The following is a 27,115-nucleotide window of genomic DNA, read 5'->3' on the forward strand; positions in this document are numbered from 1 at the left end:
GGGATGTCTCAGCAGTTCAAAAGACAGAAAGAAGGTAACGCGGGCCCTGGCAAGAGCTGAGCGACACAGAAGCTGGTGACAGAGAAACAGAGGGGGAAGCGGAAGCCGCTGGAGGGTCACAGCAGCAACAGTGACAGTAACTGTCACCGTTGCAACTCTCTCTGTGCCTGGTACAGCGTGAGGCTATTGGCATCCTGGCCCCCACCTGCCCACTGCCGGTCCTCACAACAACCCTGAAAAACTCCACTTTGCAGATTAAGAGTGGTCCTTAGGCAGGGGAGTCGGCGGCCCAAGAGACACACACAGGAGCTGTGATTGAAATCCGGGGTTGCCGGCTTCTCTCCCTTCAAATTTCCAGCTATTTAAAGGGTCTCAAGCATCTCAAACATCAAATGGTCCTCCCACATCTAGAACGTGCAACGGTGCGATCAAACTTCCACTGCTGCAAACAGGAAGCCATCCCCGCAAACAGACGCCCAAACTGTGGAACAGAGAACGGCCCACAGACGCCATATGAGCACCTGTCAGTGGTGAGCCCTTTTTACGTGTGACTTTGTTTTCTCCTGTGCAGATTGCAGGCAGCGTATTTCCACTGCATGTTTCATGATGACGGGCCGTGGCTACTCACATCAGGTTTTTCCCTGAGGGGGTCTTTGAACCATCTCGCCCACCGTAGCTCTAGTGCATGGGGTGGTCACAGAAAATTCTGGTCGACAACCTCTAGCTGCACTTGGAAGACACGATCCACGCGGTGAAACAATACCTCCAACTCAGGGGCCGGCTTAACTTCAAACGCCAGATTGATGTTCTCACTGAAATTTCACACATGCACCCAGTGTACTGAGTCACATTCTGATCACTGCCAAAGAGCAAATGTAGACTTTGGCTGACTAGTTGTTTTCCAATGTAGAATGTCCAATTTCAAAGCAATTAGTACCTTTGGTTCTAAGAGGATACCACTAGATAAAGAGACACATTAGTGCAGGGTCTATAATGGAATATGATGTTAAACAGTGACTAGCTCATTTTGAATCCAGCATTCATAAGTATGATATTTTTAAAAAAAATTTAATGCTTTTATTTATTTATTTATAATATTTTAAATTTTTTCATTTATTTTTGAGAGACAGAGCACAAGCAGAGGAGGGGCAGCGAGAGAGGGAGACACGGAATCTAAAGCAGGCTCCAGGCTCTGAGCTGCCAGCACAGAGCCCGACACGGGGCTCGAAGTTGTGAACTGTGAGATCATGACCTGAGCCAAAATTGGACGCTTAACAGACTGAGCTACCCAGGCACCACCATAAGCACGATATTTTGACTTTCAACTGGGCATATTAAGAAAAAAAATGAGCCATGTATAATATTTTAATTTTTTAGTTAAAGGAAGAAAAAGTATAGCTAGAGCTCGATTTGAACAAACTGCCAATCTTTTCTTAAAAAAAACAAAACAAAACAGTGTTTTCTTGGTTCAGGGCTCCAAGTCCGTAATACGCATGCTCAAATATACAGCTGCACGTGCATGTGTGTGAGCGAGAAAATGCAGGAAACAGAAAGAAGTTTGGGCAACGGATAAAAAGGAGCAAGTAGGAAGCCTAAGAGGAAAAGAAACCTTGAATGTTTAGAAAATCAATACTTTCTCTCTCAGCGTTGAGTGTGATTCACAGAAAGCTTATAAATAACACAGAAATTTGAATTTGGTGATGGTGGGGAGAGGTGGGTTATCCAGATACAGAAAAAAAAAATAACTGATCCCATACTGTTGCTCTGACCAGTTCTTTATGACGATATCCGTATTCTCGGCTTTCAAAACATTGCAGGTTTTATGGTACTCAGGTGTGACCCGTATGAAAAATGACACCGTAGATCCTGCGCTCCTCCAAACTTCGGGATGTGGCATGATGGATGCAAATAGCGCCTTCCTAGTCCCTTCTCACAGCTGGTGGCAAATTAGAAGGTACCCAAGAAGCACCGACATGTTATAAATTAAAGTCCCACTTCATGCATTAGGATATTCCCCCATCATCAACAAGGCACATTTGCTGAGAATAAATGGTTTTTTAAGCAGGCATATCTGTTTCTATTCATTAGGATTACATATTACACTGTTTTCTTCTTCTTTTTCAATAGAGAATAAATATATGCATAACTACCTTCTTGTTGGGACACACACACACACACACACACACACACTCACTCACACATACCTTTAAATAGAATCACTGCTTAAAAACTGGCCACTACCACGTTTCAACAGTTAAAGAAGACGTGCACATAATTCTGCTTACTTGCTTGCTCTCCTTTTAAATACTAACAGTTTCCCTGTGTGGGGTGCTGGCTGCCTTCTAGTATTTGAGGCTGGACGCGACCAAAATTTGCCACCCCAAAATACATGTCTCAGGCATGTGGATTATTTTAGGCTGATTATTTTTTTTATTATTTTAAAACATTTTTTAATGTTTATCTCCTTTTGAGAGAGAGACAGAGCAAGAGCAGGGGAGGAGCAGAGAGAGAAGGAGACAGAGAGAGAAGGACCCAAGCAGGCTCCAGGCTCTGAGCTGTCAGCACAGAGCCCGACACGGGGCTCGAACTCATGGACTGTGAGATCACGACCTGAGCCAAAGTCAGATGCTTAACGGACCGAGCCACCCAGGCACACCTAGGCTGATTATTTTTTAAGAAACAAAAGATTCAAAAGAAGGTCTTTCTTTTTGCCGCCCCCAACCCTGGCTAACTGTCTACAAGAATGTAGACTGAGGACCTCCTCTGCGGGAGGAGCACTATCACCACAGATAAACACAGTATAATACGAACCAGGGAGGAACCTGGCAAGGCCTGCTTGACCGAAGTCCTCTCTTTGTCCCACTGTTTCTGTGTGGTGCAGCAAACATCTGTTTAACCACCATGTACTCTTTCCATCATTCCTGGGAATTGCCTTCTTCCCCTTTGAAGCCTCAGAGCCCTACCCCCTTCTCCGTAGTCCAGAAGGACACATGTGCCTGATTTTGCCTGTCTTTGGAACCTCTGATGTTTTGTTACATATGTAATGAAATAAGATGTTGTCCTGTTAATCTGTCTCGTATCAATTTAATTCTTAGACCCACCAGAAGAATCTTGAAGGGCAGAGAAAAATTATTCCTCTCCAACACATTTCTTCACAAAACTAATCTATACTGTCATGAAACGTGTACCAGGTAAATATCAGAGTTCTTACCAAGACTTTCTGAGTGTGGAGCGTTTTCCCTGGGCCTGTCTGGCCACCAAATACTTTTTATTTTCCAATTTATCATGCTTTCCTGCTTCATACATTCTAAATCCTTCTGCATTAACCAGATTTTGTCTTTTTCTTTTTACTAACTCTGGCCTAAGAGTTTCCTTTGTTATATTCTTACTCCAGGTTAAAGCAGAACCCCACCCTGGCTGTTTGCTATTTCCTGTGGTTCTGCTTCTTTCCCTACTTCCTTATAGGAGGAACCCACTCTTCGATCCAGGATCACACTGCTGGGAGTGATAAGGTGAAATGAACAGGGTCCCTCAGGTCGTTTGGGACCCACTGCCTTAGAAAGTCTCCCAAGAGCATTTGTTTTTTGTTTTTTTTTTTAACATTTATTTATTTTTGAGACAGAGAGAGACAGAGCATGAACGGGGGAGGGGCAGAGAGAGAGGGAGACACAGAATCGGAAACAGGCTCCAGGCTCTGAGCCATCAGCCCAGAGCCTGACGCGGGGCTCGAACTCACGGACCGCGAGATCGTGACCTGAGCTGAAGTCGGACGCTCAACCGACGGAGCCACCCAGGCGCCCCAGAGCATTTCTGTTTTAAAACAGGCAGTACTCTGTGGTGGCAGGAGAATGAAGGGCAGGCAGAGGAAATGTAGCCAAGAGTAACTGCCCTCACTCTAGCTATGAGATAAAGCTTTCTACATGTATCACCCACATCGTTCTAAAAGTTGAGTTTTCTCAAATGCTTCCAGAGTGCTGATGAAAATGGACAGCCTTGGACACACCCAGCTATCCCCAAACTTCATAGCCGTGAGTCCTGGACAGTTGGATTGTTAACAAGTTCCTAGCTTAAGCTGAAAGTTGAAGAGCCCTGAACATCTATTTGTGAAGTCCAGCATCCTACTTTAGTGGCTACCAACAGCACCATTTCTTTGCTTTGTCTTTCTACCCCTGTGACCACACAGTCTAATTCTGTGTGTCCTCCTCACAGACACTTGTAACTGTTTATTATCTTCCCCTTCCTCTTTTCCAATCCATCCAACATGCCAAAATCATCTTCAGCTTCCTGAAGCACTATTCTCTTTACATCAGTAGATATCAGGAACACAATGAACATTTTATCATGAAAAAATAGAGCTTGCCATCAAAAATTATGGCATTTTGTTCCATCAAAGACAATAGATTGCTCTCTCTCATACCACCTGAATATTTCTCGTGCTTCTCCACATCTGTACTTTTTATGTTATACACCCCATGCTTACAATACCCATACACATTTTCTATCCAGACCCTTTCTACTCCCAGGGCGCATGTCACATCCCAACTTTTCTGTGAAATATTCTTTGATGACTTCACTCAGGAATTACTTCTCTCTCCTCAAGCTCTGGTAGCGTCTCGTTAGTCTCTTGCTCATTTGTCATTTTTCATACACAGCATCATGATCACTAATGGATACAGTCTATCAGGCATCTCTACACTGGGTACATCGACAGATCCTGACCTATATTTTAACCTTCGCCCAGCAAGATGGGCATTATTAACCTCATTTTATAGTCAGGAAACAAAAACTGGGAGTCTGAATAAGCCAAATCGCCCAACTCCGAGGGGAAGGGCACAATGGTTAACCTATCGTCTCTTTTCATCCAAGGCCAGCTCCCTTTTGACAAGAACAGCTCAGCTGTTGAGGATTACTAGGGCTTTCCTGGCAGCACAGAAGAGAAGACTTTGTAGACAGAGAAAATTCATTGGAGCCATGGGAGAAGAAACAGCAGGCTGGAATCGAGACACTCTCAGCTTAAAGTACACAATGGAAAGTAAATACTAAGAGGGCTAAGGTCAGAACGGTGTCTGCACCACATTAAGAGGGACAGCCCCGTACAGACCCCTATTCCCACACGTTAATCTATTTTCTGTCAAAAAGAGGCTTCGTTGTCAAATAAGTTTGGTGAATGCGATGTCCTCTACCTGATCTTTGAGTCACACCAGCCAGTAAGATATCAAAAGCAGAAATCTAAGAAATCATTATCTTGAGGAGTGAGCCACACCCACACTGCACGTTCACTGAACTATTATTCACAACAGGCAAGACAACATACGTGTGCCTCAACGGATGAGTGGATAAAGCTAATGTGGTGTATATGTGCAATGGAATATCATCCAGCCTTAAAAGAGAAGGAAATCCTGCCATTTGCAACAGTAGGGATGGACCCCGAGGGCATTATACTAAGTAAAATGGCAGGCAGAGAAAGACAAACACTGGATGGTATTTCACATATCACTTAGATGTGAAATCTACACTAGGGAAAAAAAAAGGTGAACACATAAAATCAGGGATAGAATGGTAGTTTCTGGGGTTTGGGGGAAATGGGAAGATGTTGGCCAAAGGGCACCGAATTTCAGTTATAAGATGAGTAAGTTCTGAGGATGTGGTGTACAATAAGGTATAGTCTACAGCTGAAATTTAACTAGATAGGACTCAACTCACTGTCAAGTATGTTTCATCCACAAACACTCTAGAACCTCACTGCTCATCTGGTCCACCAAATGGTGGCCTCCCTATCACCTGGAAGTTTGTTACAAATGAAGAATCTCACTACCCCAACTCTACTGAATCAGAATCTGCATTTTAAGAAGATTCCAGGTGATTCCTGCACACATAAAAATTTGAGAAGCACTAGACAAGCACATATCACAACTTCTAGCACATGCTATGTACTCAAACAGTATTTGCTAAATAGATTCATCTATGCTTTAGTATAAATTCTACTGATCCCCCCCCCTTTTTTTTTTTTTTTTTACTAAGTTGTATATTATTAATAATACAATGATCTGGACCCATATAGCATGTGGATTTCCAAGAAAGTGAATGGTGTATACAGTGATATCCCTGAATATTAAAAATGATTTACTACGGTCAAACACATTGCCAAAAACAAAGGGAGCTCTGCAACTTGGTTCTAACTTTTTGTGTAAAGCAATTTTATGACTGTAGCTTTTATTATCAGAGGGATTTGTCTGATAAGACACGTTTTAAAAGTCCAGCATAGAAGAGTGATTTTCTAATTTCAAGCATTTCAAACTTATTTAATGAAAATAGCCTTTTGACTGAAGAGCAAGTTAGAAACTAAATTGTGGGTTTTTTTTTTTTCTTAAATCAAGATTTTCACTTTAAAAGCTTGTTGTTGGGTTCTAAGGTAGAAATCTGAACTTGTGATGGGACCATTTCTTAGACTCACAAGCATGCAGCTCGTTAAAGAAATCGCTGCGTGTGGGAGGCATTGTGCTGAGGGCTTTACAAACCTTCCCTCATTTGCTCCATTTAACAAGCCTCCGAGGGCCTGTCGTGATCATTTCCATCTTACAGACAGGGATCCGCAACTTGCAGAGAGCAAATCTGCTCTAGGTCATGGGGCTCACCAAGTTGCCCATCCAAAACCAGAGCCCAAGTCTGATTGACACGGAGAGCTGAATCCACAGTCTTGCCTTGGCAACCTTGCTGTCCTGCCTGCTTCCAGGAAGAAAAGGAGGAATAAAAGGGGATATTCCCCCCACGCCCCCAGCTTCCCAGTAAGGCACAAGTAGCTCTGATAACAGACAGAAGACTTAGCTTCTCTCTTCACCAACCAATGGTGCATGTAGGGCGGGCACTTGTATTTTAGGATGCGGCTTTCTCTTCCACACAATTAAGTGATGGTGGTTGATTTCTCATGTTCCACCTATGCTAAAATTCACCTTGCATGAGAACCAAAACCTCCAAGATGTAGATGTTTATTAAGAAATGACACTGTAATTCCCTCAGGGGTTCCAAATCAGAATAACTTAGGTGCTTTTATTTATGAAAGTCAAAAGACGGGAAATGTTAATGCTCCCAGCCCTTGTTCATTTAAAGGGCTTATCAAGCTTGCATGGCATCGTGTACCAGAAGGATGAATCCGAAGTGTTGGATTGCACAAAATTACCTTATTCTCCGAACCAGTCCTCCATGAAATTATACAGACTTTATTTTAAGAAGAAAGAGAAAAATTCGATATTCAGACTTGTGAGAGAAACTTTAAATGAAGATCTCAACATATATAATTGGAACACCATGAGGTACAAATTGACTGACCTGGGGAATAAATGAAAGTCTGCAATGATTATTTGAGGATAAGTAAAATAGAACTCTCTATGAAAGGCAGTGTGTTTTTAAAAGGCAAATTTATTTAAAAATGTTAATTTAATTGTACTTCTTTCATTCCCTGGACAAAAGACCACATACAAAAGGACAGACCTGTGACTACAAAAAACATGTATTTTGCAAAATGAATTCAAATCTCTAAGGGGGAAAATTTTCCCCATTGTCTCCAACATAAATAAGTTATAGGAAGTGTATTTCTCTTTTTTTTTTAATATGAAATTTATTGTCAAATTGATTTCCATACAACACCCAGTGCTCCTCCCAACAGGTGCCCTCCTCGATGCCCATCACCCACCCTCCCCTCCCTCCCACCCTCCATCAACCCTCAGTTTATTCTCAGTTTTTAGAGTCTCTTGTGGTTTGCCTCCCTCCCTCTCTTTTTTTTTCCTTCCCCTCCCCCACGGTCTTCTGTTAAGTTTCTCAGGATCCACATAAGAGTGAAAACATATGGTATCTGTCTTTCTCTGTATGACTTATTTCACTTAGCATAACACTCTCCAGTTCCATCCACGTTGGCAATGTATTTTCCAATAAACTGAGGTCAAGCTGTGGGGGTGTCTCATGACAAGAGCAATATTGCGACAAAGTTGTGCTTTCTGCAGTGTGGGATCTGCCCTGATTGTGACACAGAAACATGGCTCTGGGACTCTCCCCGGGATACTTATCTATCTTTCCAATGGTTCCCATCATCAGGAAGCAGATATGGTTTATTTTTCTCTCTTCTGTTATTTCTTGGTCTGGTCATGATGCATGCAGTCATAGGAGAAAATATTGCCCTTTCTCCATGGCTACCACATAAGTTTACCATAAGTAAACTATATCGATTTTCTACACTGCAAATATTTATTAACTAGAATAGGTCATGTTTTAACTTCCTCAATCGTGTACATCTGAAATTTTGAAAGTTGATTCCAGCCGAAATGAAAGTTACCCTAAGATGAACTACTTGGGTGGTATTTCAGACATTTGTGAGCCAACAGCCAAGTCAGACTTAATTCGAGCAAGGAAGTGGCAGAGTGGCCCCTGTGGATGAGCCCTGCACACCGGGGAGGAGAGAGCACGGCGGGAAGCCCCTCCCCTCCAGTGCACCTGCCTGGGACTGAACTGGGTACACACAAGCTGAAAGACTGAGAATAAGGTGGAAGCTTCCTGCTGGCCCAGTAGAGCCCTCCTGCTTGTCTTTTCCAGGTGAATTCCAGCATGAAAGGCCCCTCAGTGCGAGCAGAAGGTGCATCTGGGGAAAATGGGAGGGAGTAAGTGCCTTAAAAAATTACGCCGTTTGGAATCTTTGCAAACACAGCCTGCCTGCTTCGCTCCACCTGTAGGAGAGCAACCTCACTTCCAGAGACTCCTTTACTGCCAGCGTCCCAGCGCCGCTGGCGACCAATGCGAGAGGCGGGCGGAGAGTGCGAACTGGTTTTACTGTAATTATACTATGTGCAAACGGCTTTTACCATAATTATACTATGGTTGTAGAAGATGTTAACATTAGAGGGAGGTGGGTTCAGGATATACAACAACTCTCCGAGGTAGCTCGGCAAATTCTCTGCAAAATGATTTCAAGATGGTGGGGGGGAGGGATTCCCTAACCTTCTCAGAAAAAATAAATATCGTTTGGATGACACAGGCAAAAGAATGTCATATTTCAAGGTAGAAATTCTCCCTTGGCTACAATTAGCTGTTATCAAATAAATTTTCCTTTATTTCTCTTTGGAGTTTTGTGGTGGAGGTAACAACAGGTTTGAGATGATCCAAGCTGGCCATTGTTTCCCCCATCTCCCTACAATTTAAATGAGCCAAAGTTGTATCAAAGAAGCCTCAGTATTTACACTGTTAGGCCAAAACTTTATGATAACTTCAGACCGGTCACATATGTCCCATCTTAGAATCCTTATAGTATCCAAGATTGCATTTGTACCCAAAAGTATACATAACAGATGTATATCTGTTTTTACCTCGCTATACAGTTAACAACACACAAAAAAGGAAAGTTGAGAAGCATATTTCATGATGACAACAGCACAAAGTAACAGGGGTGACTGGACTTGACGTGTCCTCACGTCTTCCTTGGGGTCCGCTGAGATGGGCTGGTGTTGAAGCACCAGCATACTGCATTTATTCTCCTGGTTTAAAGCCAATCAAGAAATACCACCTTGACGCATTTAAATATGGCTGGAAATACGGCTGAGGCCGGTCTCTGTTTACATCCCCACTCTGCTATCTGGTAGCTGTGTGGGAAGAGACTGAACTCCACTGGGTTTAGTTTTCCTCATCTCTAAAATGGGGACAGTAGCATCTCCAAGAAGTGGCTGTTGTTTCCACTTGCCTGGTACATAGCCATCAATCAATGAATATTACCATTCAGTACAGTGTCTGTAAAGATACATTACTCGATTACAAAATATTACAATATTTTTATAAAAATATTTTAATTAAAATAGGGGTTCAGGAGTCAAACCGTAAGAGACTCTTAAATACAGAGAACAAACTGAGAGTTGATGGGGGTGGGGTAAATGGGTGATGGGAATTAAGGAGGATCCTTTTTGGGATGAGCACCGTGTGTTATTTGTAAGAGATGAATCACTGGCTCTACTCCTGAAGCCAAGACTACATTGTATGTTAACTAACTTGAGAATAAAATTTAAAAAAAGAAAAAGGGTTTAGGAAAAGGGCTAAAATAATATCATGTTAGTTATATCCTTAGACTTCTGGCCAGTTTGTAGAGGTTCAGAAAAAAATAGAAATTCATATGTGTGTGTGTGTACATATGTACATATATACATGGAATATATATACACACACAAACACGTGTACATATGTATATATACATATATATACAAACAATACACAGAAATTCACACATATCTCTACATATACATACATACATATGTGATATTTGTTTCTTGCTTATGTCATGCTTATTATGCTATGAAAGCATAAATTGGTTATGATTTAATAGCGAGATTATGCTTGGTTAATGGGAACAAAATAAAGTGCAGTTACAGAAGTCCACAAAAAATGCTGACGTGCATATATTATAATAGCTTTGTGGACTATGATTCCTGAATTTAAATTTAAAATGGAAAACATGATAGAAAGAAACCCCAGTTATTTCGGTAAAGGGACATTGCTATATAGTCTCCATGTTCCTGAATAATGCCATTGCCTTTCCAGAGTTGCGTGACGGGACCGACTCGTTGACATGAGGGAAGTCAAGGTCATGGAAACAAAGAGAGACGACGCAACACAGTCACAGGCTGGAGGAGGTAAAAGAAGCCTAGCTCACTGCCTGGTGGCTCCAGGAGCAGAACAATCACACCAGCAGGACAGCCGGAAAAATTCGCATCGGTCTGTACATTAGTTAGTTGCCTGGTGGCGGTATGACTTTCTTGGTTTCCATAATTATACTATGGTTGTATAAGACGTGAACATTGGAGGGAGGTGGGTTCAGGATACACAGCACCTCTCTGAGCTAGCTCTGCAAATTCTCTACAAAATAATTTCAAGATGAACAGTTAAATAAAATAAGGGGAGAGGGGAGCGTCCTTCCTTTTCTTCTACCTTGGGCAGGGGAGTGGAAGAGTTCATTCCAGGGAGTTCGTCACTCTGGGTAAGCCTCTATAATCCTTCCTCATCAGAAATTAAATAAGCAGCAAGTCACATCTCAATTAAGTGACAAGCTGGATAAACATCGCAGGTGTTAATTGACCCTTCAAGGCTTCTTTGAAGCTCACTCAGCTTCTCCAGTTTCTTTGAAGTTGTGTGTTGGCTTTAGCAAGGCCCTGATTAGATTGGTTTAATAGCGAGATTATGCTTGGTTAATGGGAACAAAATAAAGTGCAGTTCCAAAACTTCTTTTGGTCCCCTCAAGTGTCGCCTTGTACAATGCACAGAGACAAAGTGGTGGAGTTATACTGGTTAGTGAATAACTGAAACCTTAAGAAATCATAAAGTAACAGATGTTCTACTGGTAGAATGAGGCAGGTCGAATCCAAAGCAGCCCAGAATCATTCTCGCCTTTGTTATCAGTGACATTTTCCAGGGGAGGAGACCATACAAACTGTTGCACCTGTAGGACTTAAGTGGGCTGCCGCCTATAGGACATTGTAAGCATTACAGTGATAATCGCTTCTCGGACTTTTGGCTAAGATCAAGTGAAGCGTTACAGTGATTGAACGTCTATTAAATTGGTTGGTGTGGGATTCCCATACACCTGAACACATGTGCAAGGGACGCAAATATGTGCTTCAGTGAAGACAGGGATGTGTTCAGTGAGGCAAAACTGAAGGATGCTTGGCGTGAGGTGTGGTCATATGGAGGGCAGGCTGTGTGTGCAGTGCAAAGCCTTGAATGGCACAGTAAGGCATCTGGGGTTTTTTTGGATGGCCTGAGCCTCAGTCATTGAAGACTTTCGAGGAATTGATGCATTTACGTGTGTTTGGGGATGCTTTTTAAGTGCATTTCCTGTTCTTCGTTTCCTTTTCTTCTCTACCCTACTCACAGGCTACCTGTCCCAGAAGGGGATGCATAAATTATTCTCATGATAGGATGCATGTTTGAAAGATCGTAAATGCTCCATTAGTTGTTTTCTGTCGAGACTATCTGTTCCTCGTCCCTTTAACCACCAAGTCTTAATTTAGACACCACAGTAGGTTAACTCTGAAATAAAATCAGTTTTCTTTCTCCTTGATATTTCCTGGGTTGTGAGCTATAGGCTAGACGGTCAAATCAGTTCAGAAATAAAGAAAAGTTGACTAGCTTCACCGCTAACCATGTTTTTAATTGCAAGAAAAATCATAATTACCAAAGCATGGGGCAAAGAGAATTAGAAATGGCAGCTCTCTGCTACCATAGGGTATTGATAAGAAGCTAGCCTGTAGAAAATTAGAAGCTGACTAGTTAAAAAAAAAAAAAAAGTCAGCCTTATCTAATGTATATAGAGTGGATTCGGTTTAGATGACGAACCCCTCCACATTTAATGTATGGATAATTTTGGCACATTACATCATTAACCACATTTAGACTGTTCCGCTGTAGCCATGGTAACCCTTGCATAAAACATAGCTGAGTTGGTAATTTCACTCCAAATTCAATGAAAATAAAGCTAATCCTATTATTGTTCTTAACAATTTTCCAAGTAGCTTCTCTTGAGAGTGCCCTTGCTTGTATTTTCGGTATTGAAAAATGGATTATTGGAAAATTATATGTGCTTGTGCACTCCACACTCAGACTTGCACACTGACCGACTGTCACTGCTCTGTAGCCTTGTGCTTGGGGGGGGGCACCACCCACCTGCGCTCTATTAGGGTCTTCCTTGAAGTACAGGGATGCTCAATTTTTTAAACATACCAATTTGAACCATTAAACATTTCAGAGACTGTCAGTCTAAAATGATAGTAAAACAATAGTCTTTTTGAGATAAGCCATATTACGCATTTGTCCAGATCTTAAAAACGGACTTCAAGTGATTCTATTTTGTATTACAAATGTGCCCATGCATGTTCCCATAGTGATTTAGGAAAGCCACCTATTCCGTGATAGCCTCCATGGAAGAGAGATGTGGGTCCTGTGTAAAAGTGCCACGGACAGGTCAAGACAGTTCTTCTGGAGTTATGAGAAACGTGAAGTATCACCCCAAAAAGCTCTCTCCGCTCCGACTCTCTATCGAGGCAGTGTGTGTGTAAACTCGCCTCTCAGGTGGTTACTCTCTGTGGTAGTAACCTGTTCGAGGCTTTACCGTGAAATCTACGAGATGTGAGTTCCCGACAGAGCATTAAGTCTACACCTGGCTGGACTGTCCTGTTGCAGGGATTGGGGTGGAGTGAGAAGGAAATGTAATTCTGAGTCAGAGGCCTTGAGCCTGAGTTCCAGTGCTGCCCTGTGGTCTGTGATCTCTGCTCCCAGCTTCTTCATCAATAAAAGTTAGAGGATACTAACAAGAAACCCCCAGGGCTTTTGTGCGAAGAGGACACTACAGATTGTCATAAGAACACAATATGAACACAACTCTATCTAACAGTAGCCATCGAGAGAAAGAGCATGTTGAGTCCAACCAGATACCCCATTTGCCAGACTGGAAGGAACACAAACAGGGTCAAAGTTCCCATTAAGAACTTTCCCAACAACTGCCCAGTTTTTGTTTTTTGTTTTTCCGATGTGTTCACAGGTCATGAATCTTGGTACCCTGACAGATACCTAGATATATTTCAGAGCTGGAAAGTGTTCTCTGGCCTGAATCCACACACCAAGAAGACGGGCCACTGTCCTGGCCGCCATGCCGGCTCTCTCTCCGACAAACATTAGAAACTGTTGCTCTCAGGCCTCAACAGGGGCCCATGGCCCCATCCTCAACACGTTTCTGAGTCCAATACTGAAGTTGTTGGGGACAAGTAGCAGGGGATCACGAAGACAGAGGTTAGTCAGAAAGGAGGGGGATGTGAGAGAAATCGACCGGGATAAGCCAAGAAGAAACAGGCAACAACTCAGACAACATTCTTTAGCTCCCGCCTGCCATCTTTAATTAAAATGAACGAAATGAATGAGCTCGTGCCTCTCAGTGGGAAGTCACAATGTGCTCATAAGAGCCACAAGCCCTTCTGGAGACTTGTGTCTTGTTCTGATTTCACATGCCCTATTTTTATTTCAGACCTTGACACGGACATCTGCACCTCCACGTTTCCTCTCTTACATAAACTAAGTCTGTCTGGCAGAAGCTGTCCGGACCATGGGTTCTAAAATCATGGTCAAAGATGTCTCTCTTTTTTCTCTCTTTCCCAACCTGACATCTTAGGAGCAAGGTAGTTGGTCGGTGCCCACGATCTGCAGAATCTCTCATAAACAAGGCCTTTACCATAAATCATATAGTTTCTGAGAGACACTCACCATGTATTTCATATTGCAATGAATTTCTGAAAACCAGAACGATGTAATTTTAAAGCTAAAAATGTTACATCCCTGACTCTCTTTTAGTGATTGACAGAGAATATGAACTCAATAGATAGGTAATGCATATCCAGTATACTAGATATCCAGTAGCTTCCCTACTTATATAAACTGTTATGCGACTTGTCCAAGGTCACAAGGATATTTTTGGCAGAACATGGAAGAGAACCCAGGACACCCAGCGTTATGTTCACAAGGTATTTCCACTAAGTCTGATGGAACACAAAGGGAGACAGGTACTATCAACCAATTCTTGAATGTTTCAGATTGTATTACACGAAATCAACAAATGGGTAAACCCACTCATCTAAAAGTCTTGTTTAAGATGAATCAAATATAAAGCAAAGGCCAGACAGGCAACGGTTATTTTTCTCTTAATTGAGGTAACATTTAATATAATCACAGCGTAACTAACGTAAGGAAATAATTCACCCATTAATATAAACCCTCTGCTTTGAATTTTGAGCCTTAGAAAAAAATAAATTTCAATTTAAATAACTGGTTTAAGACAGGTGATCTAATTTGATGTCATGTTTCAGGGTTGATATTTTTATCCTTTAGTCTTTACATGGAAATGCAAACTTGAACCCATAGAAATATTCCCACTCACTTCATATTCTCTACCAATGTATAAATGGCCAACATCTCCTCTGACTTACACCCTAATTTGAATGTGTGTGTGTGTCTGTGTGTCTGTGTGTGTATTCAAGTTAGCTTATCATCCAAGATCTGAAATAGAGTACTGATAGGGTTTTTAAAATACTAAGAAATGAAATAAAACAAAAACCAGTACAACTCACGACAAATGACTTAATTTGAGGCATAAAAGGCATAAAGACTTCAAACATCTATTCTTCGGATTCTCCCTCTTCAACTGCACTTATGGACACAACTAAAGCTGCTCTCACCAGCAATACCAAGACCTAGATTGATTCGCTGTAACTGATCAGACCCAGTTTCCTTCTGTCTCCACTAGCATACACGCCAGAGAAGTGATCCTCAGTTGATTAATTTCATATGTATGTTGCATTAGTATTTATGGTTTGCCTGTGACCCTTCATAGTTGCAACATCGTCAGGAAGGAAAAGAAATACGCAGTCATATATCTGCAGCACAGTAGATAAATGGTTGGTAACATGACATTTTAAAATGTCCATCGTCTAAAAATATCTGTTTACATTGAATCAGCTCCGGAACAAATCCAAAACTAACTTAGCTCGCCTGGTTACCATCATCTCTGTTGCTTTGTAAGAGTCGAGAATGAGGGCATGTGATGTTCTATTGCCCACGTGCACCTAACTTTCCCGGCTCCAAATACCGACGCAAAGACATCTTGGAAACTTTGAGATCAGTCACAATATAGAGGGCTTTGTTAGCAGTCAAAATAGCAAAGCAAAGAAAGAACACTCATGTTTGCCAATGAATGTCCAAGGAGAACCATATTACAAAGCCTATTGTTGTATCTGGGGTAAACACATTTTTTTTTCCCCAGGACTTACCATATGGACGGCGCTTCTGTTCCACTGATCTCCAAGAAGTCGTACCCTTCTTCTAGTTGAAAGTCGGTGAAGACCAAGGCAATGGTGTCCCCGGGCTCAGCGAGGATGGTCCAGGTACAGTCAGCATTGTTCCCGTATTCTGAGGGGAAGTGCGGGCTGGAAATGTGGCTGCTGGTTCCCCGCAGGGTCCCTCCACAGGCTCCCTCAGCTGGCAGGAGCAGAAACAAATGGGAATCATATTTCAAGACCACTTCATACACAAAGTTCATCTACATCTACAAAGTTCATCTACAAAGTATCCATAGTGATCGGTGACAAATATTTTCCGAACCCCAAATTGACAGTCTCAACATGACAAAGGGTTTCTTCTGATTTATTAATTTAGTTTTGTGGAAAAGCTTACAAAGGTCTAAACGATTACCCCGAATTATTAACTGACTTTCCATCGTGGAAGAGTGAAGTCTTGACTTTTCTAATATCTGCAGTGTGTCGTTGCCATATACCTCACATTCACAGACGGCTTCACAAAAATGTACCAAAACTTTCTCTGAGATTTAAAAGTATGTAGCCATGTTTTATCAATTCACTGATACCTGGCTTTGAAAATACAGTGATCCTGAAAGTAGTCATCACCCTAATTGTTTTTCTACAGACTCTGGAATGTCTATTTGGTTTTGAATTTCAGGTAAGTTCTGGACTAATATGATGATAGAGACACAGCAATTCATAAAAACTTTGTGAGTAGGAAACAGATGCATGAAAACTTAAAGTGGAATAACTTGGAAAGTAGCAATTAAAATGGTCAGTGATGACAAAATGCCTGTAAGATATAATATAAATTTGCATTAAAATATTAATTTGAGGGGAAGCCATCTTATCAAGTTTTCCCTAGAGTAAAACATACATGTTATTGAACTCAGAGCATTGCTTACAAAACGTTATGTACATAGTAAACTGTAACACAGGTAAATAAATATTTATAAGATACTTATGCTAAGACATGTCTGGGAGTGTCCTTTTTTTCTTTCCTTCCCTCCTTCCTTTTGACCTATCAGATAGTTTCTACCCAAAGAGCATATTTAATATTTATGGGTGTTGATGCTCTCGTATAACTGATAAATGAAGTCAGCCTGTCACCGAGATGGGGACATATGCTTTTAGCAGCTTGTGTGCCTGGATAACATCATGTAGAGCAGATATTTTCATTGGCTACTGATGAAACAACTGTATATGTAAATGTAGTATACACTTGCATATACTCACACCTCTGTAGTAACAATTGTTTTTCATGTATGAACATGTCATACATACATGCATGATCAACACACACAGCATAATGCTATTTTTTTTTCAGCATAATGCTATTTAATACACTGACCTTATTTCTCTAATTTTTTTTTTAATTTTTTTTTTTCAACGTTTACTTATTTTGGGACAGAGAGAGACAGAGCATGAACGGGGGAGGGGCAGAGAGAGAGGGAGACACAGAATCGGAAACAGGCTCCAGGCTCTGAGCCATCAGCCCAGAGCCTGACGCGGGGCTCGAACTCACGGACGGCGAGATCGTGACCTGGCTGAAGTTGGACGCTTAACCGACTGCGCCACCCAGGCGCCCCATCTCTAATTTTATCATATGCTGTGAAAGTTATCTCAGTATAATGCAAAAAAAAAAAAAAAAAAAAAAAAAAAGAATTACAGCACTCTCATATAAAAAAATATCATAAATGAGTGGACTTAAAAGTTACCAAATCCATTTCTGTCAGTTAAGCAACTGACTTTTGACTTCGGCTCAGATCATTAACTCAAGGTTCATGAGATAGAGCCCCACACTGGGTTCTGCACGGACAGGGCAGAGCCTGCTTGGGATTCTCTCTCTCCCTCTCTCTCCGCCCCTCCCTGACTCACACAGGCGCTCTATCAAAATAAATAAACATTTAAAAACATATAAATAAATAAATAAGACTTTGAAATAGGTGTATTTGTGTGTATCACACTAGAGGTAAGAGTGAATGGGACGAGAAGCACACTGGTCAGTTCTGGGAAAGCAAGGCGGCAACCTTCGCCAAGCGGGTGACATTGCACCTGTTGAGAGTACGCACCAGCAGGCACCTGCCGGAAGCAATGGGCGTCAGTGGTGGCTCTACAGCAGAGCCCCGGAGCCCCGCTCTGTGCCTTTCTCTCTCTAGCTGTGTGACCAGTGGAAAGTCTGAAGACCTGTAGAAAGTGCCAAAGAAGCCGGGGTGACAGGGTCGCTCCAGAGACTCCAGGAAGTAGATATACACGAACTGCCATCGGGATATTTTCACATTTAACGGCGAATAGAGCTGTGTTGGTGCCTACCAGCGGACAGAAGCTCAGATCACATGCCCTTCCCTCTCAGCAATACATCCCTTTTCCCTTTAACACGAGAGCCGTTGAGCTGAATAACCGGCATTGTCACCTTTTACGTCTCAGTTCTGATGCAATGAGCCTAACAGTTTAGACACTAGGACTTCAAGTGACCAGGACTTCAGGTGAGGACTTGGCACAGCATGGAGGGTGAGACGCCAAGGGGCTGGGGAGTGAGGACATGCTCGCTAATTCCAAAGAGGACCAGAGGCCACGTTACAGGAGCGGACGAGGGCTACAATTCTATGGTAACTTTGTTGGAAATAGGAGCAGATGATAAAATAAAGACAAGAATAGAAAACAGAAACGAAGAGAATGAAGAAAGAAACTGGCAGAGAGAAACAAGAATACATTTCTCCCAAACCTGCAATCACCATTGTGTTTTCTCTGATATTTTAATGCCCAGAGAACATTTTAAAATGGATTACAGTTAAAATTATGTCAGGCTAAATATATATGGGATATATTATGATTTCTTAATGGGGCATTTCACATAAAATATTGCAGAATGCCACTTAGATAATCTATTTGAAATGTTTCAGAATTAAGCACATGAAACAAAAAACACCTTATGTCACTCACTGGATAACACACTTAAATCACAGAAAGCTCTCTTTAGTAGAGAGTGTGGTAAAAACATATTTCTGCCTATGTGTTTGTGTGGGGGGAGGGTATAGAAAAGGAGTTTCCATGGTGCTTCAAATATTTCTCCAATGGAACATTTTAACTATTTTCTTTGCCATTTTTGTAAGAGAATTTTTTTCTAAATTGTAACATCTTGCTCAACCGAACACATAATGGTATTTGAGGAAGGGTAACATAACTATCATTTTAGAGTAGCCAATGTTTTTAAAAATAAATCCAAGTTTCGTTTTTAGATTTACAAAAATCTATCAGCAGAGTAATTACACATATAGGTAAAACAACTGAGCCAACATTTTCCAAAGCACCTTCGGCCTTGGGAAAAATGTATTTAATTTTAATTAATTTTGGGAATCCTATTAGTTGTGAACTTTGAGTTTTTCTGCAAAAGATATTAAGCTACCTTTCTCCAAAATGTCACTTTATGATAAAGACTTTGCTAAGTAGAAATGGGAGCCTCATTCCTCATAGTGTAGGTGTTAGGAGGACCCAAATACACAGGGGGATTCAGTAAATGATAAGACGAGCCTCATCCGTGATGGGAGGAGGGTGTATTAACAAAGTGGGAAAAAAAGAAACTTGAAAAAAATCATTTAGAAAGAGCCTAATAGAAAATACATATGAATGACATCAATTAAAAGGAAAGTATAAAATAATGGGTAAATTAGCAGAATAAATATACTGTATTATGCCAAATAATGTATTACCTCAACTAAAAGAAATTATGTGACTGAAGCAAAAGAAACATTACCATAAACAAACTTACGTATATAAAAACATTATTTTCAAAATAGACATATAAAAATAATCCAAAATAAAAAACAAGATAATGAGGCAAATTTGCAACATAGCAAAGGGATGTCTTCTATACTTATTTGATTCACATTAAGAATAATACACAAAGAGGGGCACCTGGCTCGCTTCATTGGTTGAGCATCCGACTTCAGCTCAGGTCATGATCTCACAGTTTGTGGGTTCAAGCCCCACATCAGGCTCACTGCATCAGCACAGAACTACTTCAGGTTCTCTGACTCTCTCTCTCTCTCTCTCTCTCTGCACCTACTCTGCTCATTCTGTCTGTCTTTCTCTCTCTCTCTCTCCCTCAAATATAAGTAAACATTGAAAAACATTAAAAAAAAAAGAACAATATACAAAGAGACTGGTGGAGAAAAGGTCATCAATGACAATTTAAAAAAGAATTCCAGAAAGAAATTCTACACACAGGAAAAGGTTTAAACACTCTTGTTCTCACAATAAAATTAGCACAAGGGTGAAACACTTGAAGTTTTAAAATGCATTTTTTACAAAAAGGAAAATAACTAAGGGTAAAATGGGTATTATTCTTTGCTTCTGATATCAATGTATATTGATATGAAATTTTGGACAATTGATAATATACATTAGGGATAATATATAGGATGTTCATATCTTTGGCAAGTTACTCAATTTGAGGTTAACATTTATCGAGTACATTTTAGGTGCTTGATATTCTGCACTAAGTCCCTTATCTGGACCATTTATTGAATCATTTCAAAATGTATGAGAAAATTATCGTTCCTATTTCATAGTTGTCAAAAGTGAGATTCTGGTTACTTATGAAAAACGTGCATCTGGAAAATGTTAAGACAGTCATGAAATATCAACACGATCAAGTAAGCAGCATTAACATTAATCGGTATATACATTATTGTAAAACACTAAAAGAGGTTTAACTGGTGCCTTGCAGAAACGCAAAACAAATTCCCCGGTATTAAGGTGTGTACTTATCAACACTTTAACATCACTTTCCTGCCTCACGTCCTCACTCCCTCACTTTGCTTTCTGAATCACCTCCCTGCAAACTTCCACCTAAGTCCGGATCTCAAAGTCTCTGTGCTCCTGGGACCTAGGCCAGGAAACTATAGATGTGAGGGTTTATTTTAGGTTCAACGTGATAGTCAACCTGTGCCCAGATATTTAGCTGGGACTTACTCTGGGTAGGTCTATAGGGGTGCTTTTGGAAGAGATCAACATTTGAATGTGCAGATACAGTAAAGCAGATAGCTCTACCCAATGTGGGTGGGCCTTGCCCTATTCCTTAAAGGCCAGAGTAGAACAAAAGGGCTGAGTAGAAAACAATATGCTCTCTGCCTGCCCGTCTTGGAGCTGAAACATTTATCCTCTCCTGCCTTCTTGCTTGGATTCTGGCTGGAACTCACTCACATCACTGGCTCTCCGGAAACTCCAGCTGGACTTAGTCTCTACAATGGGATCAGCACATTCCCCATAATAAATCTCTTTATGTTCCTCAGAATCTCACAATGAATCTCAAAATCACATACCATATTATATTTACTTTTGAAGCCCACATATATTATTAAAAAGTGCCCTAAAATCGTATCAAAGGAAATTGGACTTTCCTAGCGAAATTGCTGCTATCTGGGTGAAGCCTGAGGATGAAGAAGCGATTTTTCGATGGTCTTCCTGCTGTGCTAAGACAATGAGTTAGCTTGATGTGTCTTTACAGCATCATGAGGCAGACTCTATTGTCATTGTCACTCAATCCCTGCTTGTTGATTGGGTTTCACTGTCATTTGTAACAGTGAGAGTAATATAGCAATAGTAGCAGCAAAGACAGTTAAGAGTTTCAAAGACAAATTATCTCGATTGAATAGCTCCAAGAAACAGAGACAAAGCATCATATATTCCTGTCCTGATGTTTCATTACATCACCAATGTCCAAGGGAAAAAAAATATGAAAATCTGAGATAGCTACCATTATAAAATATTCATTCATAATTCATTTTCAGGCATTTCCCCAGGAAATGTACATGGATAAAGATAATGCTTTTCTGGGAGTTGCCTGTATCTCATTATTAAAGGTATCTCCTATAATAAATAGTAACAAGGACAAAGCAATTTCCATTTTAAAATTATGATTAAGAGATAACACCGTGTCCTGGCTTTTCAGCCTCACCATCCTTAACATCTTGGGCCACATAATTCTTTGTTCTAACAGGATGCTCTGTGCATTGTAGGAAACTTTGTAACATCCTAGCCTGTGCCTACTACTTGCCAAAAATATCCCCAACTGTGTTGAGGAAAGATGTCTGCAGACATTGCCAAATGTTCTTTGGGGGGCAAAATGGTCCCTTGTTGAGAACCATTTACTTAGACGAATTTAATTAGTTCTTTTTTTTCTGGTTCTTTTCAGTGGTACTATATAGAGCTTTTAAACAGAAGAAATTAAAGCCGTATTAAAATGCTATGTAGTATTCTTTCCTTGAGTCAGAATTAATAATCAATGAGATATGTGACTTCCTTAAATGTGCTAAAATATAGGGAAAACATACATGGTGCTCTCCCTTAAATAATCTGTTTATATAAGATAATTTAAAACAGAGTAGCTGCCATAGAATTTGAAAATGGGCTCATTTTTGATGTACATTGCACAGATTTTCTCACAAAGAATAAGCCTCGGTAAATAAACTTAATTAGGAAAGAGCTACTCAATTTTCTAAACTAAGACATTTTATGTCTAGAAAAACCTAAAAATCATTAAGGGTATAAGAGATTTATTGTCCTTGTTTTAATGTATCTTTAACCCTAGGATTGTGATGGAAAGTATGTGTATGACAGATGTAACTTAAATTCTTTTATATGACCAGTCTGTAATTTCTGATGTGTGTTTTCACAAGGCGGGTTTCACCCTTTACATAAAAACTAGTAACAATGCAAAAATAGCAATTAAACACTAATACTTTATCTCTATTTTATTCACAAATAAAATGCTAAAAACGAATGCTTTATTTGAAAATTACACGTAGGAGCCTCAAAACTAGAGATCACCGGCCAGGTTTAGAAAAAACGTACAGCCAGAGACCTTCGGAATCATCGCTTAATACCATTTACACGCATACACATACGCACAAACACACACGTACATGCACACACGCAAGAGCCCTCAGAACTGACTTCTCTTCTTGCCTTCTTCATTTCTCTGTAATCTGTTTCATTCAAATCAGCCAGATGGATTTTTTTTTAATTTTACTTGAATCTTAAAATTTTCTGCTCAAAACTCTTACACTTCTGTCCCCACTCAGAGTAAAATCAACACTCTCTGTGATCTGACCCACAGCCCCTCCCAGTCCCCAGTGCCTGTCCTGCCCGCTCCGTGCCCCCCTCTCCCCACTACTCTTTCCTCGCTCGGTTCCAACCATGCTGCCTCACCACGTGCCACGTGCGTGCGTTCCTGCCCCAGAGCCTTTGGTCTCATCACCCTCCCCAAGACAGGTCTCCCCTTCCTGGTCCGCCCTCTCTGCTGACTGTCAGCTCCTGCTCTCTGTGACTCCCAGCGCCTCATCCTGCCCTGGTTTACTTCCTAGCACTTAGCTGAGTGCCAAGCATTGGGCCGTAAGCTGTCTAGGCTGTCTTTGGACTAATGTCCCTGTTCCTAGAAGGCAGCCTGGAACCCAGTGAACTGTCTTTTTCCTCCTTCATTGAGTGATGATTGCAGCACTCCCTGCGACTCTATCAGGCTGAATGTGCCTGTATCCAGTTATCTTCGGTGTAGTGTGACCGTCACAAAACAGATCTCTGGGGCCGTGCATGGCATCCAACTACCCCATTTCTAAGATGAGCGGGAGAAAGTATGCTTAGGTATGGAAATCTGTGGCTTTTTCAAGTATAAGGTTTAAAAAACATTCTCTAAAAACTGCAGCAAGCCTCTAAGTAGAGATATTTCAGACAAAAATTAATTGCCAAGAAAGTTTTATCACTGTAGCAATCCACGAGGGGTTTAGTTGGTATGTTTATTTAGCTTCGTTTGTTTTCACCAAGTAGCTAAGCCACAAGAACCAGGAATGTTCCTTTTATGTACAGCGGAGCAGCAGGGAAATTTCAGGAAGAGATAAAGTCAAGGCAGGGAGAGGAAGCAAATAAATCAAAGCAAAACAATAAGGAGACTCGGGGCAAGCTTCCTGGCACCCAGAGTTCAAGTTCCACAGTTAACTGTGTGACGTAAACTTAGAAATCACACACACAAAGCAAAATGTATCAAAACAGAAAACCATTAAGCTAAATAATTCTGAGCAATATTTAAATAATACAGCTATATTAATATAATGCAAGCTCCGTGGATATTAATGTGAATAAAATTTTACTTCAATATTTTACATTTTACTTCAATATTAATTTTGCAATACCGGAGGGATTTATGTGAAAGCTGAAAATTGGGGGATCTGATTTAGGAAATGCTATTTTTATTCCCCTTCCTTCCTTCCTTCCTTCCTTCCTTCCTTCCTTCCTTCCTTCCACATTATTCACAAAGAAAATGAAGTTAGGTTCAAAACTTCCAGGTGAATACATGACTGTAAAAATTACTATACAACAATTTTTTAATGAAATGATGAGGATCAATAGTGAGTCACTTCATTATTTTAAAAAGTATGTTTCTACAACTTCCATATAATGGTTGGAATTAGCAAAACAGTCGAGCAAGGCGACTCTGGCTCCCAAACCAAATTTCCATCAGAGCCGTGTTTCCTTTAAATCAGTTTCCTATACTGAGGTTCATAAAATCTTGCATTTGAAAAAAAAAAAAAGATGCTACAGTTCAAAGGAGTTTGAATGCCATCAACTTAATCCAAGAAGATGATAAGGTTTTTAATAAAAGATGTATTTGAATCTACTGATTTCTGTAAGTAGGGAAAATAATCCTGAGTGTAAGCAGAAATCAGAGTACACTATTTCCCCTAAGGAATTTCCAAACTTTTACAAAGTTTCATTCTAAACTCTAAAATTATTACATATGCTTTGCCTGGGTATGAATGTTGCTAGGAATATATCTTAAGGGCATAATTCAAAATACAGAATAAAACATTATTTAGAGACATACTTTGCCATATTTATAACAAAGAAAAATGGAAACCAACTAAAAGTTTAACAACAGATACATCATTAAATAAAGTATGATTTATCCAAACCACAGGACCAACGTGTTAACCAAGCATTTATAAGACGGCTTCAGTAAACTCCTCAGTTAGAATATTAAATTTATAAAAAGCAGCACACACAACTGGATTTGTAGACTTCGCAATTTTAAAAATTGTATGGAAAAATATTCAGGAAAGAGAAAAGGAACATATACACAAACACATGCATGATGCCCAATTTCTAAGTCTAGGAGATATTCTCTAAGGTCCTTTGCCTAAGGCTGTGTGGAACACGGGTACCCCTGACAACCTTGAAGTCAGGAGGTCTGGGTTTAAACCAGGGGGTTCCCCCACTGACTTTGGTGTGACAACACCTTCCCTTCTCTGTGCCTCGTTTACTGACCTGTAAGCAGAGATGATAACGGGTACCTATTCACAGGGCTTCTGCGAGGGCAAAATGCATTAAGAACTGTAAATTGCTAGAAAAATGCATGCAAATACTATCTGCTCCATAAAAATTGCTATTATTATTTTTTCCTGCTTGGCACGAAGCAATCAATCCGTGATAGTTTATTAAATTATTTTTCAGTGCTTTATCATAAGTTTTAAATGCATCGCTGCTTTGGGTGACACTTTGCTTCCACCATATAGGAAGTGACTCCAGAGGGAGAGAGAGTCACAAAGAGCTGCAGGTCAGGAAGGGTTCCACCGCACTAGGGACGGGAAGGCAGGAGGGCCCCAAATCTACTGTCATTGTTTCGGTAGACACCACCCACGTACACTCTACCTGAGACCATCAGGGGATCATCTTTTATCCTTGCGGACTGTAGTCACCTCAAGAAGCAGGGATCTCCTGGTCACCCCGCAAACCCTCAAAGATCTTCACATCTCATGTGTCTGACCTCCTACCCCTCCCCAGCTCTTGAGCCTTCTGCTAGGTCCTCTGAAACTCAAGGTCAACTCTCAGCAAAGCTCCCTACCTCTCAACCATTTCTGAGGCAACCCCCTCCTTCTCTAACGGAAGCCCAGATATCTTCTGAGGATAGTGCACCATGAAGGCCTCCCACATGGTCACTGTTTGCTTCCACAGTCCAAGGACTGCCGGCCCTGGCACTGGGCGATGTGTCTACCTATGCACATCTCATCACTATTTCAGGTACTTTGTTCTTTCCTCCCCAAAGTGCCCCACCTTTGAGTCTTTTATCCCCAGAATCTTCTTCCTCTAGCCCTCTACAAAATCCCTGGGGCATCCCCATTATTCCGTGAAGATTTTTTTTTTTTACCCCTGGCTCACTGCCATTTTCTGCAATTCCATGTTTGGCCTAATTCTTGCTATTTCCATATCAATGATAGACAATCCTTTGAAGGCTGGCTTCTCAGTTCACTTGCCCCCCTCCTCCAACCCTCCAACACAGTCCTTTTATCCCCATCCTTGTCCTTCATCTTTTCAACATGATACATGATCGTTTGCCATAACTGCATTTGAAGTGTCCTGTGATCAGACCCCAACTTTCCATATGTCCAGGCCACTTTCCCAAACACATTAACTCCAACCATTCTTTGAACCCATAGCACCTACAGTTCCCTGATCTTGCCACTTTCTCCTTTGATTCCCTTCTGTTCTGATGTCTCACCTGGACATCCTGAGATTTCATGGCAATTATTTAAATCACCCCTTGTGCTTGCTATAAGTCCATTGTCAATTCCTTCAATCCAAACTTGGGTCAAATCCACACTTACTCACATTTAGGTAAGTATGGCTGGAGAAAACGCAAAACCAGAACCATGTAGATGGGTCTAACTTTAAATTGATGGCTAGATCCAAAATGTCCGTTAATTGTGGCATTCTTACTTAATTTCCCTCAGTTTTTAGGCTTCTTTCTGGGGGAATACCATATCATACCTCCTTCATCCTTAACTTGCCAATATCTCCTACCATACTCCTACCCTTCAATGGTGATTTTCTTTCCTATTTACTAAAAACAGAGGCAATCAAAAGAGACATTTTAGGGGCACCTGGGAAGCTCAGTCAGTTACACATCCAACTTTGGCTCAGGTCATAATCTCACAGTTCATGAGTCTGAGCCCCCTGTCAAGCCCTGCTCTGACAGTGCATAGCCTGCTTGGGATTCTTTCTTCCTCTCTATGCCCCTACCCTGCTCATGTTTGCTCTCTCTCTCTCTCTCTCTCTTGAAAATAAATAAAAATATAAACATTTTTTTAAAAATTATAAAAAGAGACATTTTACAACCTATCAGCACTCTATTTGATCACCTCTCTGTACTTCTGCTCATAAAATGTCCATACTGGGTTCCTACCTAGGGTTGACACCTGTTT

The 27,115-nt window shown here is 40.9% G+C and overlaps 1 protein-coding gene across 5 annotated transcripts in view; it reads right to left on the reverse strand.

Annotated features, from left to right (window-relative positions):
* The window catches only part of CSMD1 (CUB and Sushi multiple domains 1), a 2,044,057-nt gene that overhangs the window by 1,020,426 nt on the left and 996,516 nt on the right, over positions 1-27,115 (reverse strand). For all 5 annotated transcript variants that reach the window (XM_086703086.1, XM_086703088.1, XM_086703085.1 and 2 more), the window contains one exon: positions 15,837-16,044. In XM_086703086.1, the coding sequence (XP_086559212.1) occupies positions 15,837-16,044 (208 nt within the window). The remainder of the gene's footprint in view (positions 1-15,836; positions 16,045-27,115) is intronic.

The sequence above is a fragment of the Puma concolor genome, chromosome B1 (assembly GCF_028749965.1).
Source record: "Puma concolor isolate L17-30 chromosome B1, mPumCon1.1.hap2, whole genome shotgun sequence".
In the NCBI taxonomy this organism is placed as follows: domain Eukaryota; kingdom Metazoa; phylum Chordata; class Mammalia; order Carnivora; family Felidae; genus Puma; species Puma concolor.